Genomic DNA, 17,064 nt, shown 5'->3' with positions numbered 1-17,064 from the left:
TATAAGTTTTTTACCTTCTTGTCGATCTGTCTCCTCTTGACCTTTCTTTTTCGCTACACCACTGCACCCTGCACTCACCTCTTCTTGCTGCTCACCCCCACTCTCCCCCTCACTATTTTGGACTTCTGAATCCATCTCCCTTTGACCTTTCTTACTCACTGCACCACTACACTCTCCTCTCCCAGTTTCTTGCGGTCCACTCTCACCGTCCACTTCACTATCTTGGTCTTCTGTCTCCCGGCTGCACTGCCCATTCTCTTCCGAGATGCCCTGCTCTCCTGCCACGTCCCTCCTCCTCTTCTTTTCTTCTTTCTTCTTCCCATCTTGCCTTGACCTCTCACCACTCTCAACCCTCTCGTTTTCGTCCATTTCCTTTAGCTTAGAAACTGAATGAACTCTGACCCATCGCCCGTTCGTCACCTCCAACCTCAGACCTCTTATTCGGGCCTTTAGCCCCTGGTTCCTCGCTCTCCAAAGGTGCCTATTCAAGATCTCCGCGTTTTCACTTCCTTCTCTTCCCATGTCTCCTTTCACCCCTATTTTCCGCCCTTGTAAATTCTTGCTGTTTCTTAACACAGAATCTGCCATTAGGGTTGAGAACAATGTAACCCTAATTGGCCTCCGACCTTTGATTCTACCAACTCTCTCTACATCATCAATGTCTACCTCACTAAAGTTTACCTTCATAACATCACGTATAGCTTCCACCACCTTAAATATCAGCTCAATCTTGCTCTCTCTCGCCCCTTCCTCAATTCCATATAAAAATATGGCTTTTTTCAATCTCTCCTGCCTGTACCCCTCCGCTTCTTTCTTCATCTTCATCACCTCGTCTTTCAGATGCTTCACTTCCCCTCTCAATAACTCGATTTCTTTCTCGTTATTGACCACTCTCCTGCTCGATTCCTCTGTCTTCGTTTCAAGCCATTTCTTCATGTTCCCTATCTCCCTTCTCTGCTCCTCCATCATGTCCTTTATTTCCTGCACCTTATCCCATTGACACTTTTCCTGCATCACTTCACTTACAACCACCCTGAGTGCGGCCAAATCCTCTGCGCTAAATTTTCCACTGGTATTTGGGCCTGGGTTTACTTCCACCCCCCCAATAACCAGTAACACTCCTATCACTGTCACCACCAGCACCGCTTCACTCATTTTCAATCCGTCCGTCACCAATCCATTCCTGACCTCCTTCTTCTGCCTTGCCTGCCATTTCCCAATAGCGGCCCGGTACTGTTCAATGCCAACCATGTTTACAGCTCGCACTTCGCTACGCAACCTCTCTCCTCGACTGCTCGAGCTAGACTGGATAGCAGGGTTATTACAAGTGAATGTAGCAAATTTGTTCTTTTAGGTTTGTCCAGGATGAGATTCGTGGATAATTTAGTTTTTACTTTGTTGATTAGACGATTGACCATGTAAACTTTGCTTTTGTTAATTTTGGCAAGATTCCTTATATAATTCAGTTCAGCCTTTAAGTTGTTAGAAGAAAGAGGAATTTTCAGACCTCTATAAATCAAGCTATAGAATGAGGCTTGTTTTTGGGCCTTAGGATGTAGGGAGGTATTCTTAATAGTAATGGGAGAGTGTGTAGGTTTTCTAAAGATACAAAAATCGAATGCTACAAAAATCGAATGCATTATGAAAACGTGTGACTGTTATATATAAAAAGTTTAAGGAATTATTCACCTCGTCTCCTTTATTAAATTTAACGTTAGGTCAATTTTATTTGAATGATCTAAAATCTCATCACTACTGGTGACGTCCTTATCAATGAATACGGATGTATCATCCACGAATCTAAGCCATAAACATATGCCTTTTATCTGTGATAAAATCTTTGTACGCTCTGTAGAATCCATATAAATGTCTGCTCGGATGCCCATAGCTAGACCTTTTTGTTGGTAAACCATACTGTTAAAAGAGAAATAATTTTTATTTAAGACGAAGTTTAAAATCTTCATAAATTCTTTGATTTCCTGCTTACTAAGGTTACTATGTTTAATGATGATATGATTGATGATTCTTACTGTTTCATTGGTTGGAATAGTTGGGTACATGTTTACAATGTCATAAGAGCATAATACACGATTGGGTCTTAGAATAAACTTATTAAAAATTTCACAAAATTTAACTGAGTTTTTTAAGGGGTATTTATTATTGAAATCATAATGTTTCTTTAAAAACTATGAATGAATTTTGAAACCCTGTAGGTAGGACTATTTCTACAGTTTATGATAGGGCGCATTGGTGTATCTTTTTTGAGGATTTTAGGCATACCTCTGGCCGTTGGTATACTAGGGTTCATATTAAAAAGTTTTTATTGTTCCTGTTCATTAAGGAGAAAATTGGAGCTTTTAATTAAGTTTTTAGATTTCATTGTAATCTTGTGATAGTGTGTAAAGGAACTTTCATTGTAAACCATGTATGGATAGACAAGGTTTCAGACATTTGACCTTAAGGTTGCCTACAGGCTGATGATGCCCTTAAGAAGGGGTGAAACTTGGCCCTGAGAAGTTTATATAGTATTATGTAAATTTCAATCACGTAACACGTGGCATGTATTGAATAAGTGGTGATAATAATTAAATTATTTTTGTGATAATTTTTCTTACATACCACTTAGTCGAGCAGCTCGTATTCTTTCTCCTAAGTCTTCCCAGCCCAAACGTTGCAACATTTTTGTAACGCTACTCTTTTGTTGGAAATCACCCAGACCGAGCTCGATAGCTGCAGTCGCTTAAGTGCGGTCAGTATCCAGTATTCGGGAGATAGTAGGTTCGAACCCCACTATCGGCAGCCCTGAAAATGGTTTTCCGTGGTTTCCCATTTTCACACCAGGCAAATGCTGGGGCTGTACTTTAATTAAGGCCACGGCCGCTTCCTTCCAACTCCTAGCCCTTTCCTGTCCCATCGTCGCCGTAAGACCTATCTGTGTCGGTACGAAGTAAAGCAACTAGCAAAAAAAAAAAAAAAAAAAAGAAAAAAGAAATCACCCAGAACAAATCAAGCTGCTTTCCTTTGGATTTTTGCACTTTTGTTTTGGTATGGTAGTCCTGAAAACATTGGACACTCCTTGCACCACCATCTACTCTCTTTTCTGATGCCCTTACCAGATTCCTTCTTACCTCTGTCTGAGCAAACCTTGCAACAACACATAGCATTCACTTTACTGTTTGCTGGAGAAACCTTTTCTGGAAAATGGTGAACAAAATTCCTGTCAGCACCTGGAAAGGGAGTAGGTTTCAGCGTTGAGCTGTTAACCTCTAACTGATCACTTTCATAAAATCCAAAAGAGACACCTTTGATTTTGATATATTTTTATACAGAATGAAACCATTCACTATCACTGACCCGGCGTGAGAACATGTTTGTACTATAACACAGCTAACAGCATGACAGATTTTTCAAATGCAACACATGGCACATCATGTGCTTTGGTAGAGGTCACAGAAAGGAGGAACTACCCTTTTTATCGTTTCAGTTTGAACTTCCTGATTACTGCTGCATTCTAGTGGACATTTGATAAACTAATACCTACAAGTGAGGGCTGAGAACCGTATGGGATACATGCAGCTGCATATAAACACACGAGAAAACCATGCCATCCACAACAGGGAAAGCAGTTCGTCTGTATTGCGTACGCACATGGTGTTGAAAATGTTAATGCTTCACAATTTTCACAGTTCAAGTTAGGAGTACATAGAGGTTTTAACACTGTCTATGGAATAGTTTCGACACTCAACACAGTTTTATAAAAACACAAATCTTTAACTGTTAACACTGAGAATATTCTATTACTTGACGCAGAAGAAAACACAAATCTTTGAATGTTAACGCTGAGAATATTTTATCACTAAGCACAGAAGAAAAACACAAGTCTATAAATGTTAACGCTGAGAATATTTTATCACTTAGTGCTGAAGAAAACACAAATCTTTAAATGTTAATGCTGAGAATATTTTATCACTAAGCGCAGAAGAAAAACACAAGTCTATAAATGTTAACGCTGAGAATATTTTATCACTTAGTGCCAAAGAAAACACAAATCTTTAAATGTTAACGCTGAGAATATTTTATCACTAAGCACAGAAGAAAAACACAAGTCTATAAATGTTAAAGCTGAGAATATTTTATCACTAAGCGCAGAAGAAAAACACAAATCTTTAAATGTTAACGCTGAGAATATTTTATCACTTAGTGCCAAAGAAAAACACAAACCTTTAAATGTTAATGCTGAGAATATTTTATCACTAAGCGCAGAAGAAAAACACAAATCTTTAAATGTTAATGCTAAGAATATTTTATCACTTGATGTAGAAGAAAAATACAAGTCTTTAAACACTGTCTTATAAATTGTTCAAACAATTATGAGTTTTGTACGGTCGACAAACTTCCAAGTCCACAGATTTTTTTGGTCTAACTTTGCTGATCAAGCAGTTAGTTTCTCGATTGCTAACTGCTGTTTTGTGGAGAGCCTCACCTTGACAGCCTGGCTGAGAGATAGAAGATGAATGCGCTTGGCCTGCTTTCAGCTCACCGTATATAGTGAGGCAGCGTGTGGCTTAGGCGTAATGCATTTGAAGACTACAGGGGAAACGGAAGGTAAGTCATCTTATGAAAGTAGTAAGAAGAGGAAGAGTTTTGGTAGGATTAAGGATGCAGACAAAAACTTAGAGCCCAGTCTCATGAGATCCTAGTAATTGTAGGTTAAAGTGTTTCAACATTATTGACGTAAAGTAGCGAAATAAAATCATCAACGACTTCAATAATTTACAGTATTGGGAGAAACAAACTTTACATTTGGGAGGTTTAATTTCAGCCCATGATATTAAACAGCAGAGTCCAAGAAAAAATGAAGAAGATGCCATCCTGTGATGTAAAAGCTTCAAGTACAAGGTAAGGGTGTCAAATGAAGGTGATGCAAGAGAAATTGACGTGTGTCAAAAAGCTTTCAGGTTTTTGCGTGGGATTTCTAAAAAGAGACGAAAATATCCAGAGATCCATAAGAAGTAATTCACAAATAGGCATCAATATGCATGCAAACACTCTAACCACCACAATAAATTATCAGTAGAAACTGAAAGGCTGGTTGTACATCACAACTCATCATTTAAGGGCCTTGAAAACCATTATAGCAGAAAGAGATCGGGGAAGGCAACGAATCCTGACAACTTGGGGTCCTATGAAACATACCGAACAATTTTCAGTACATGGTTCAATATTGCCTTTGGGTATATCAGAATTGTGATGAGCTTGTTGCAAATAAGAAATTACTCTTATTCCAGTTGAGTACAGCAAGTGAAGAAGAGAAAGACCTATTACAGAAGAGGATCATATACCTGGAAACTCTATACAAAGTGCGCATTCTTAGAGCTGAAATTTTTTACAATTGCAAGAGAGAAGCAAGGATGAAGAGTAGAAAGGATCCCATTACTAAATCAGTGTCCATAGATTTCTGAAATAATCTCCATCCAAATATTTCTATAATATTATTTATTACAAGTGACAATTTAGCGTCTTTTCCTTCATTGTCCACCAATTGTCTGACAACAAGGCTATTTTCTATGTTTACCCAGAAACTGATGGCACAAAAGGGCCAAATTAGGTAACACCTTTTCTTAATGAATATATTACAAGAATTCTTAGCCCAGAAGTCCAGCATTTAAATATCTTCTGTGACTCTGCAGCAGGGCAGAACAAAAATTACACCCTTTTCCGATACTTACACTATATTGTCCACGAGCTGAAATGTCTACAGTCTGTTCATGTCACATTCCCGGTAAGAGGGCATTCATACTTGGAATGTGACAAAGATATGGGACTGACAGACACAAAAACTGACTAAAATTCCTCAAGTCTGTGTTGAGGTGTTCCAATGTGAACACTTCGCAGTTATATAAGTAGACGATGGAACGATCAGAGATTGGAGCAGCTTCCTTGACGATTACTACTGTAAGAAGTATCCCATTCTAACCAGGCCAATCAAGGAATTGATCTGTGCATAGTCATCCACCGGCAGTTATACAATGCATCACGGGTTTCCACTGTTGTGCGTAAGGAGCATTGTACGTGATACGGAACCTAATGAATTTCGTTATCCTCGAAGAGCATACCTGGGACATCTACCGATATCAGAACAGAAGTTCAAAGACCTCCAAGAATTGAAAGATTTTTGGTTTATGGAGGCTCATATCTATTACATAAATCTACCACATGAACCTAAATTATGAAGAAAATTAATGTGAAGAAAACAATGTGATTACATTTTGCTCAAACAATAATAAAGTTACAAGTAACAACTCTCATTATTGTTCCGTATTGAAGATGACGTTAGGCATAGATATCAAGGATAATTAAATAAAAAACCACCTATTCAATACACCTATTCAATTCAATTGAATAGGTGGTTTTTTATTTAATTATCCTTGATATCTATGCCTAATAATAAAGTTGTCGACTTACCTCCCTATTCTGCTGTGAAAGGTGACTCTATGAAACAATTTTATTAATGTGTTGTGCTTCTGCTGACAAAAATTGCCTTATATTGTATTTCATAACAAAGAAATATATGTCTGTTCCATTACATACATTCATTGTAAGATATCTGAAGACAAATGATCGTTATTTGGTTTCAAACTTTAAATCAGCTCCTGTGTAAAATTATAAAATCTTGACTTGCCTCCCTATTCTCCTGTAGTCTTCATTTGTATAGCATCAACCATTGTTTTAAATCAATTACAAGCCATAAGACACTTATAATTGTATTTCAATATGGTTGTTTCCTTGTGTATTTTGTGAAAATACTTGTTACCATTGTAAACTTTACTGCATTGCGATGTTTTAAGGATAGAGACTAAAAACTCTTACATTTATACCAAAACAGTACTCATTATCCTCCTAAGTCAATACATTAGTATCATCTTATAAGATGAGTGTTAGAGTTTATCTAGATCTAGTTTTTACTTGATGTTTCGGTAGATGCTGCTAATTTTTAAACAAGTGACAACTTTGTTTCTATGCAGTATAAACAAATAAACAACAGCTGAATGAATCACCCGCAAATGTAAGGTTCACTTGGAAAATGCAAGATTTTAAACGGAGCATATGATCACACGTTAGAAAAAAGAACATAACCATACCGCAATTAACTAACCTAAAATGACTCAATAACCTCACTAAAATTCTTATAAAATACATAACGGTAAATGTAGTAAGACAATAAACGCTACATACACTATTTACTATGAATCACGAAAGGATTTAAATAAATTGCAAATAAAATGGTAACAAAATATTAGAAAAAATCACACCGAAGCACAAACCACAATGAAAGTTGAGGCGCCCAAAGCATACACACATAAACAAAGCCACGTGCTGTAAGCAAAAACATAATCGGCAACAAGGGGTCGTCTGCGCCAATAGGATTGCTTCTTTTTATTGCATGGCATCAAACGTCCAGTAAAAACTAGATCTGGATAAACTACAATTCGACATGTTTCAATTCGCTATGAGTAATCTTCAGTAAGGCACTTTAAGTTTAAAAACATTAAGATTAAAATTTAGGATTCTACATTAAAATATTGCTTAGAGCTCATGATAAAGTAAAATGGAGGGTACAGATGGGCATGTCATCTTGTGTGTTCTGGTTCACAATGTTGCGAGTCTCAGCTTCTTGTCCATGAGCAAAAACTCAATATTTTCTGTCTAGATGTCTATAGTAGGTCAGAGGTCTTAATTACAGATGATGTGTTCTATTGAGATGAACAGTCAGTAACTATAATCTGTAATGGAATGAAAAAATTACTTAGAAATGAATGTGAACAGAAAGAGCAAGATTTCTCAGCTAACTGCGTTAACTTACATTCTCTTTGCCCACTTGACCATTCTGTGTCCGCTGTTAACGGAGTTTCACTCGGTTCTTACAGGTGAGGTATGGGTAGTACTAGTAGATAGATACTCTCTAGATATTCTGTTTTAAGGGCGATTAGTTATTGTCGGTCTCCGAGCATTGGAAGGGGTGGGGTGGAAAGGGAGGGCATGACTGGCACGAGTGTGGGAGAAGCTCCTGAACTTGTGCACTGTGGGTTGGGCTTATTCCAATTGTGACTTTGTTCACAGATAATTAGGATTAAATGTTTCCCCACAGTATATTTCTTTTTTCATTTACCTCATTTAAATTGCCTGCCAGGTTCTTGTATTGGTCGATGTTCTCTAAAACTTTAAGCAATGGACCTTTATGTTCCTGTTGTAGGATTTTTAAGTCCTGATTTATCGTAGTGTAATAGTGGTTGCAATTTTTGTGATGATTACTCATGGCTAGGAAGCGATTGTATTTAATAGCATTTCGGTGCTCAGTTCCTTCTATCCCCTCTTCCAATCTACATAACGGCAGGCAGCCCTGTTTTACTTAATTTTAATCATCACAAGGCAATCAAGAAGAAAGAGTCAGACAACTGATCACATCAACAACATCCCATGAAACCACAACTGAAATTTTATCCTAAAAACAAACATCACAAAAGAGTGACAATCAAATCAGTAAAGTTTTCATAGGTTGCACGCAAGTTGGACATTATAGACTGAGCAATTCAAGCCAACCTAACGTCATTGTAAGTAACATTGTGTTTGAACTAGTATATACTCACATTTTTTAAAGTGTGTAACAATCATGTCAAGGATGTTGCCATTAATGCTTTCACGGCCCGTACTTATAGACATGAATAAGAATAAGATGCTGTATAGGCTTTTGGGCTTATGCCGTGTCAAGAAAATAAGGTGAAATTCTTAAAGTTTTGCAGAGAACTGTGCTCTACGTCCTCAGAAGAAATCTCGACTGGCAGAAAGGCTTCTTCAACAATGACACTTTGAATTTGGACGTTATAATAGAAGTAGAAATGGTACATTTTTCACCACCAGATGGCTCCCAGGATGTGGCACAACGCTAACGTTCCAAGCGGAAGCTCACCGAACCATTACAATCAGACAAAGCAGTTCACATAATGTGTTTGCGTAACATATGATATGACAGGTGTATGATATAGACACAAGCCTGGAATGAAACATCTGGTGATGAGGAACGTACAAATTTGGAAAACACCGAGATAAAATAACAATAGTGAAAGGACAGGGAAGGGAACTACCTACGTAAATTCTTAATGGCTGGCAACCAGGTATTACTAAATTGATAGCCGGTGTCCCTGTTGAAATTGTTAGGATTTCTATATATTTCCACAGCTTCCCGCATAATCCTGGACCTGTAGTGTCTTGTGTGGGTAAGAGCTCAAGCATCTTGGAACATGACATCATGACCCGACGATAGAGCGTGCTCAGCCATTGCCGATTTGTCTGGTTGGTTGAGACGAATATTACATTCATGTTCTTTGATACGGGTACCAGTGGACCGGTATGTTTGGCCGATGTATACCTTACCGCACGTACAGGGAATTTCATGTACCCCAGGATGTAAAAGGGGGGACAATATGCCCTTGGTTTTACTCAGACTGTGAGCAGTTTTAGTGGCGGTGCCAAACACGGTTTTTATATTGTGTTTGTGGAGGACCTTGGCAATTTGATCTGTGGTTTTGTGAATGTAAGGCAAGTAGGTAGTTCCCTTCACTTCTTCCTTCTGTGAGCTTTGCTTGGTCGTTTCTCTGGAATGTAGGGCTCTATAAATCTGCAAATCACTGTAACCATTACCCTTAAACGTGACTCTGAGCGTGTCCATCTCCACCTGGATATGTGATGGCTCACAAACTCGTCTCGCCCTCTTGGTGAGTGTCCTGAGAATGCCTTGTTTTTGTGCTGGATTGTGGTGAGAATCTGCATGAAGATAGCGATTTGTGTGGGTAGGTTTACGATAGAGGGTATGTCCTAAGGAGCCGCCCGGTTTCTTTCTTACTAGAACATCCAAGAAAGGAAGGTATCCATCTGACTCCATCTCCATAGTGAATTTTATTGACGGATGTTGCTGATTTAGGTGGTTTAGAAATAGAAATAGATGAAGTTTCATTCCAGGCTTGTGTCTATATCATACACCTGTCTATGCCATATGTTATGCAAACACATTATGTGAACCGCTTAGTGTGATTGTGATGGTTCCGTCAGCTTCTGTTTCGAACGCTAGCATTGTGCCACGTCCTGGGGGCCATCTGGTGGTGAATGAACGTACCATTTCTACTTCTATTATATTGTCCAAATTCAAAGTGTCACTGTTCCTTTGTCGTGGTCAGTCAAGATTTCTTCTGAGGACACAGAGCACAGTTCTCTGTGAAACGTTAAGAATTTCGCCTTATTTTCTTGACACCGCATAAGCCCAAAAGCCTATACAGTATCATGTCAAGCATGTTTTTATAAGATGTATAGTATGTGTAAGCATAACTTTTTAGACAGAGCAACTCATGTTAGCCTAACTATTTTAAGCATTTTATCATAAACAAGCCTAGGATCCTAGCAATTTTGATGTTAGATATTAGGAACAGTGGCTGAAGATGCCTAAAAAAATAGATGAAACATGTCCTGCTTAAGACATAGTAGTGATGTAACATTATTTATGTAAATTTTAAAAATACATTGTCGTCGGCTCTAACTCGATCCGAGTATATATAACTTATAATTCAATATAAATGGTCCATTATTGGACATTATAAATTTTCCATCCATATAATATAATATATATATAAGTTAACTTCTTCCTGCATTTTCTTTTTTAAATGCTATTTTTTCAGGGCGTCGACCTAGAAAGATCTTTTGCCCCTACTTGCACCATATGTGAGGAACCTGCGTATATTTTGTAAATACCAGAAGTGTAAAGTGTTGAATGTGAAGAAAGGAATGTTAAGGATGACACAAACACCCAGTCCCCAGGCCAGGAATATTTATCATTTACAATTAAAAACCCCTGACATGTCCGGGAATCAAACCTGGGGCAGCCGGGTGACAGGCGGATGCGTTGCCCCCTACACCGCGGGGCCGGACATTGACCAGTTCAACTCAGTTTATGGATGGGTTTACGATGATTAAACAGACCAATCCTGGCATAAAACATACGCCCACACAAATCACACTGAATGGATGGAGGAGGGTGGGGTTGTAATTGACGGAGTTTTCTTGCTTGTCGCTTGGCCTCTTGATGTCTGCGGCATTCTCTATCAAACAAGTTGACAGCGGTGGATGTAGTGTTCTGCCACAGTGAGCGGTCGACAGCACATTCTTCCCATGTTTGTATATCTATACCAGTTGTCTTCATGATGTGTTTCAGCTGGTCGTTAAAACACTTAAGAGGGGCTCCATGAGGTCTAATGCTGGAGCAAAGTTCACAATAAAGAATTTGGCGCGGAAGCCTGGTATCACCCATGCAGGGAACATGGCCTAACCATTTCAGTTGATGAGTGATGATTGTTGCCTCAATGCTATTTAGCTGTGCTTTGTCGAGAACTGCCGTGTTGGTCAAATAGTCCTCCCACTTAATATTCAAGATGAACCTCATTTTGTGTTGGTGGAAGCGCTCAAGTTTTTTGATATCATGGCGATAGATGTCTAAGTTTCACAGCCATACAGCAGTGTGGAAATGACAACAGCTTTGTACACCATGAGTTTGATATGCAGTTTTAGGTCCTTATTCATGAAAACTCTGTGCATTAACCATTCGAATGCTGCATGAGCAGCTCCAATTCTTTTATCAACGTCTTGTTTTCAGGTACACTGTTTAGACAAGATGCTTCCAAGATATGAAAAGTGATCAACCTGTTCCAGTGTTGTGTCTAAGATGGAAATACTGAACTCAGGAAGTGTTAAATCTGGGGTAGGTTGTGCAAGTACCTTCGTTGTTTTTTCTTTTTTTGCATTAATGGCAAGACCAAAGCGATCACATGCAGTTTTAAAGCAGTTGACTGACTGTTGTAGTTCTGCAAGTGTTAAGAGTAGGAGATGCGGTGTCATCAGCATACTGCAGTTCTTACACCCAGGTAACCAGAGTACGTCTTTGTGAGCGAAGTCTTGTCAGATTGCAAAGGCCCCCATAAAAATGAAATTTAATCTCCATGCCTAAGTTGTTTGCAGATGATTCATGCAGCACGGCAGCCATGTACAGTGCAAAGAGTGTAGGAGCAAGCACACAGCCTTGTTTCAATCCATATATATATATATATTTTACCTTTTATTCCATAAGTTTCCATTTCCACGCATGGAAACAATATATAATGTATTGAAAAGGTGGATCCTGAAGAAATATTCTTTCAGAAAGGTACATGCAGTATGTTTTGAGCTGTGCATGGTGAGTTGGCATGGAATGACAGAAGTAGAAGAGTAAGCTTAAGAGAAGCTTTTAAAAGTTGGAAAGATCATAATATGAAGATAAAGTTGGAATTCAAGAGGACAGATTGGAGCAAATATTCATTTATAGGACAAGGAGTAAGTGTTTGGAATAATGTTCGATAAATTTCCAAGTTCTTTGAAAGTGTTTAAGAAAAAGGGAGGTAAACAATTATAAATAAATGTAAATATGAGGTAAACAATTGACAGCCGTAAATGCAATCATTGATGACTGATTGAGATAAATCTACATAGTAATTAGTACATAAATATGTGATCTGTTAGATCTGTTCAGTTGGTGTAAATAATTGTCGTTCAATCTGCGTTTGTGCGCGGTTGCCATTATGTGGACGCTGCTGTTGAGTCGACACAACTCTGACAGGATTTGAAAGGAAGAATACAATGTGGAGAGCTGTAGTCTGCTGCCATCTATTTTTATTTTCCAGAACTATACGGAGCAAACCTCATACTGCAGTGCTGTTTGCTTCGTACGCAGTTCTCCGTAATAAATGACACGGCCTTCTACCTCAATGTGCTAGTGTGATCCCAGGGGTACTTTCCCTCCATCAACACAGAGGACTTATCTTATTGGTGAAACTCACAACCTAACTTTTCATCACATTGTCTGCTGTCCATCCTGCAATATTTTTGAGGTCTTTTTGCAGTCACTTACAATCCTTTTACTACTGCATACATACAATTGCAATTCTTTGCTTATATCATTTACATATATAAGAAAACATATAGGTCCAGTAATACTGCCTTGAGTACTTCCTCTGCCTGCTCTAATTCTTTGAGTTCTATTTTCTAGAAATTTAGCCATCTTTTGTCTAGTCCAATGGCTCTCGTTTTCATCAGAAGTTTGAATAGGTCATAGAGATACAAGAGGAGAAGGACACACAGCCGTCTTGTTCTTATTGTTCCAGGTGGCCCTTCTGAGAGCTCACGCAGGTGAACACTTGCTGCTTGGCTTGGCAAGGCGATCGATGCACTTGAAAGATGTATTATTACTAGGGAACAACTGCATTATAACCAGGCATAGTCCAGGTAAGAGAGATTAAAATGTTTCTTTATAACAAAGCTTGTCACACAATTTGATGTTGCACATGGTCTAAAATACTTTGAAAGAAATATGTATTTTATTCTCTATGCAGTTCTTGCTGGATATTATAAATCTGCATGTATCAGTAACATAAATAATATTAATATATATATATGCACTTCTGATACAGCTTTAATGCACTGCTACATATTCATAGAGTAACTGTCACAAGGTAAACAAATCATAGATATTTTTATGTTTGTCCTTCTCTTCCCTTCTGTTTCTCTCGTTGCTTACTTTGGGCTATCGTTTAAAGGTGTTCATGGGGTATGTTGTTTGTGATAGTAACTATAGACTTAAAACTGTATGTCAATGTTTCAGATGCTGGTATCTCTCCCGACGTTGACATAAGTCGAGTAGGAGGCCGAATAATGGATGAGCTAGTCAAACCACTCAGTGAAGTACAAATAGATGATATAGAGTTTTCTTGCCTGAAGGCCATTGTGTTCTTTGATCCAAGTAAGTTTCTTACAATCAGATTTCAGATTTAACAGTAAGTCACAGTAATGTTTTGATGTAATTGGACAAAGAGAATCTTCAGGAAATGAACGATGCTATCTTTTAGACCTAGTGGGAGATGATCACATTATACAAAATGATACAAAAGTTAAGCCTAGCAAAGCAGCTTGAATTGATAAGATTTCCAGGGATCTACTTAAGACAAATCTAGAAAATAAAAATTGATGGCAGCAAACATCATCATATTCTTCCTTTCAAATCCTGTCAGAGTTATGTCAACATGACAGCAGCAATTAAATCTTTCAAGAATAAAATTAGTGTGTCCACCTACTCAATACAATTATATTTTGTAGTGATTAAAACCTACATGAATTATAAACACTAGTTAGGAACATGTTTCACCCTAGTTTTGGGCATCTTTAGCCTAATACTAATGTTAAGGTCAAGTCTTAAAACTATTAAACATTGGAACTTAATACTAAATACAATGGTCTTATGCTAAAAAAAAATGTTCATAAAAGTTGTGCTTTAGGTGATATATAAATAGTTTACAATATGTGCATTAATTAAAAGCCAGAATTTGTGAACAAGAAAGCAACTAAATTATTTTATTTTACAATGACTAGAAAACGTCCAAAGTTTAAATTGGATTTCTCCTACTGTATGGATGAAAGTTTATGCAAATGTGTTTGTTTGACTAGAGATTGATCACAGCGTGAATTGGGGCTCCTCCAACTGTATGGATGAACATTAGTTTGAAGGTTTTACAGCTGGTTCGCTCAAAGGTGTTATGGTCACCTATGTCGTAAGTATATTGTTACAAAACCGGAACCGTGGTATAAACAGATCAGATGTAAAGCTTTTCAGGTGTTTGCTCTATTAACCAGCGTTTTGTCTTAGATCTGACACTAGACTCATCAGAGTGGGATGTGTCAGACCCTATCCACTGATGCTGGGGTGTATGCAGTTGAACTACTAACTACTAAACGTTTTCATTCCTCCCCTGAATGGGGAGGCGGGTCTCTTAGACGGTGGCGCCGTTTCTCAGGCCGGGAGATTTTATACGGTGAAGAAGATGTTCAGAGAAGGTGAGCGGGTAGGCGGCCGTGGCCTATATTATGAACTGTCCCGGCATTCGCCTTAGTGCAGGAGAATGGAAAACCACAGAAAACCATTCTCAGGACAGCCAACGGGTGGGACCAGGCATGAAGTCCCCAGTCCCCAGGCCCGTCTCCCGAATGCAGAGGCGTAGGGCCACGGTAGAGCCGTGGCCACCTTTCCTCTGCTTGGTTGGCCGGTCAGAGTACAGAGCATATGGGACAACAACCAACTCTGCATCTACCAACCGCAGGTGAACTTATCAGAAGCCCATTATAAGAGGCACAGTCTGATAACTGCATACGGGAGATAAATCTCCACAATGAAATTATTGCCCGCTTAGCAATTCCGAATGAAAAATTCTAATTTCCCAAGGAGGGAATTTGATATTTTTCACCAACAGAGCATGTCGAAAACAGATCAGATGTAAGGCTTTTCAGGCGTTTGCTCTATTAACCAGCGTTTCGTCTTAGGTCTGACATCAGACCCTACCCACTGACGCTGGTGTGTATGCAGGTGAACCTTTTTTTTTTTTAGAATGTGTTTCATTCCCTGCCCAAAGAGCGGGGCGGGCCCCTAGACGGTAACGCTGTCTCCCAGGCCAGAGATGTGATGAGAACTGTGAGGAGTGTTGAATGAAGGAGATGGAAAGAACGATGTGCAGAATTTAGAGAGGAGGGATTGCGAGGTATCTCGGTTATGTAGATAAGAATTGTAGGGGATGTGCACTAGGAGTGGGGTTTAAATGAATTTACCAGGGTGGTAGAGAGAGATGCATTGATGTTGCAAGGGAGGTGGTGAGGTTTTACATACAATTCAGAGTGATGAATGAGGTGATACAATTCTTAATAATGAGTACGATGTGACTAACTCGGTCGGAAGTGGGGTCCGGGGTAGCTATGGGAGGTTAGGAGCTGGAGGGTGGTGGAGATGTTATGGAGAGATAAGATGAGGAGGCGAAGAAGGTCGTATGTTTGGAGAGGTAGAGGGATGGGTCCAGTTGGGAGAGGGAGCAGTGTTTGTTGTGGATTTGTGGGAACACAGGGGAGGGTTGGTCGGGGGCGGTGGTGTGTATTGTTTAATAGTTGGTGGTCGGGTGGGGGTGGGGAGTGGGAGGGCTCCACTCAGTTGTGGTGACCATATACTTGTACGCCAGTATTGATGAGATGCTGGGCGTGTTCTTTGCTGGGCATCTGAAGGCGCATCATGAATGTAGGTCCATGGGTGCGGTCTCCCCAGCTGTGTGATCTGTGGACTCGACCCTTCCATCTCCAGCCAGGACATAGTACAAGAACTTCACGCCACCGGAATCCCCACCTGTCGTGCGTTTCGCATTCAGACCAGTTCAGAACCAACATATATGGTACGTCACCTTCTCCCAACTGTCGCCGATGTCCAGTGACTCATTGCCCCCGGAGCCCCCGTCCAGTGACTCATTGCCCCCGGAGCCCCCATCTATTGTCATCGATATAGAGTGGAGCCTTCTCGTTCACCACCAGCACGCTCTCAAACCTACACCACCCCTCGTCGCCCCCGGCTGACCCCTCCCCCCGTTCCACCTCCTCAACCCATTAGTCCGCCCCCTCCTCCAACTAATTTCTTCCTTTCGCCACCACCGTCCTCCCCTGACCTTTTCTGACTCTTACTCATTTCTCTTGTAACCTTCTCATTGGTGTTTCATCTATATAGAATAGAATAGAACAGATTTATATATCATCAACAGGTTATTTTCCCCAATTAAAGATGATTCAATAAAACATAATATACAACAAATACACCTTAAGTAAGTAACACTAATTTTCTAAAGTAATAACCAAGTTCAAACTAAATCTAGAGACCTTTTTATATGCATATTTATAACACCTTAAATAAATAAAATAAATAAATAAATAAATAAATAAAACTCAATCTCCTTAAATAAATTACATTATTAAACTACATCTAGTAACATTTACATAATTACATATCTTACATATAGGGCCTTACATTCATGAGGTCATTAGGGCATGTCTGATTATAGACGGGGTGAGTGAAAAAGGTCCACTCATTCACCCACCGCATTCAGTGATGTTAGTGCCCTCACAAGCCATGAG

General features: G+C 39.2%; 1 protein-coding gene across 7 annotated transcripts in view; it reads left to right on the top strand.

The window, feature by feature from the left end:
* Hnf4 (Hepatocyte nuclear factor 4) overlaps positions 1-17,064 on the top strand; it is an 832,843-nt gene that overhangs the window by 664,280 nt on the left and 151,499 nt on the right. For all 7 annotated transcript variants that reach the window (XM_067140295.2, XM_067140296.2, XM_067140294.2 and 4 more), the window contains 2 exons: positions 13,239-13,359; positions 13,736-13,873. In XM_067140295.2, coding sequence (XP_066996396.1) covers positions 13,239-13,359; positions 13,736-13,873 — 259 coding nt within the window. The remainder of the gene's footprint in view (positions 1-13,238; positions 13,360-13,735; positions 13,874-17,064) is intronic.

This window comes from Anabrus simplex, chromosome 2, assembly GCF_040414725.1.
Source record: "Anabrus simplex isolate iqAnaSimp1 chromosome 2, ASM4041472v1, whole genome shotgun sequence".
NCBI lineage: Eukaryota > Metazoa > Arthropoda > Insecta > Orthoptera > Tettigoniidae > Anabrus > Anabrus simplex.
Note: the sequence above shows the minus strand (reverse complement) of the source record. Positions and strands in the feature narration are given on the sequence as shown.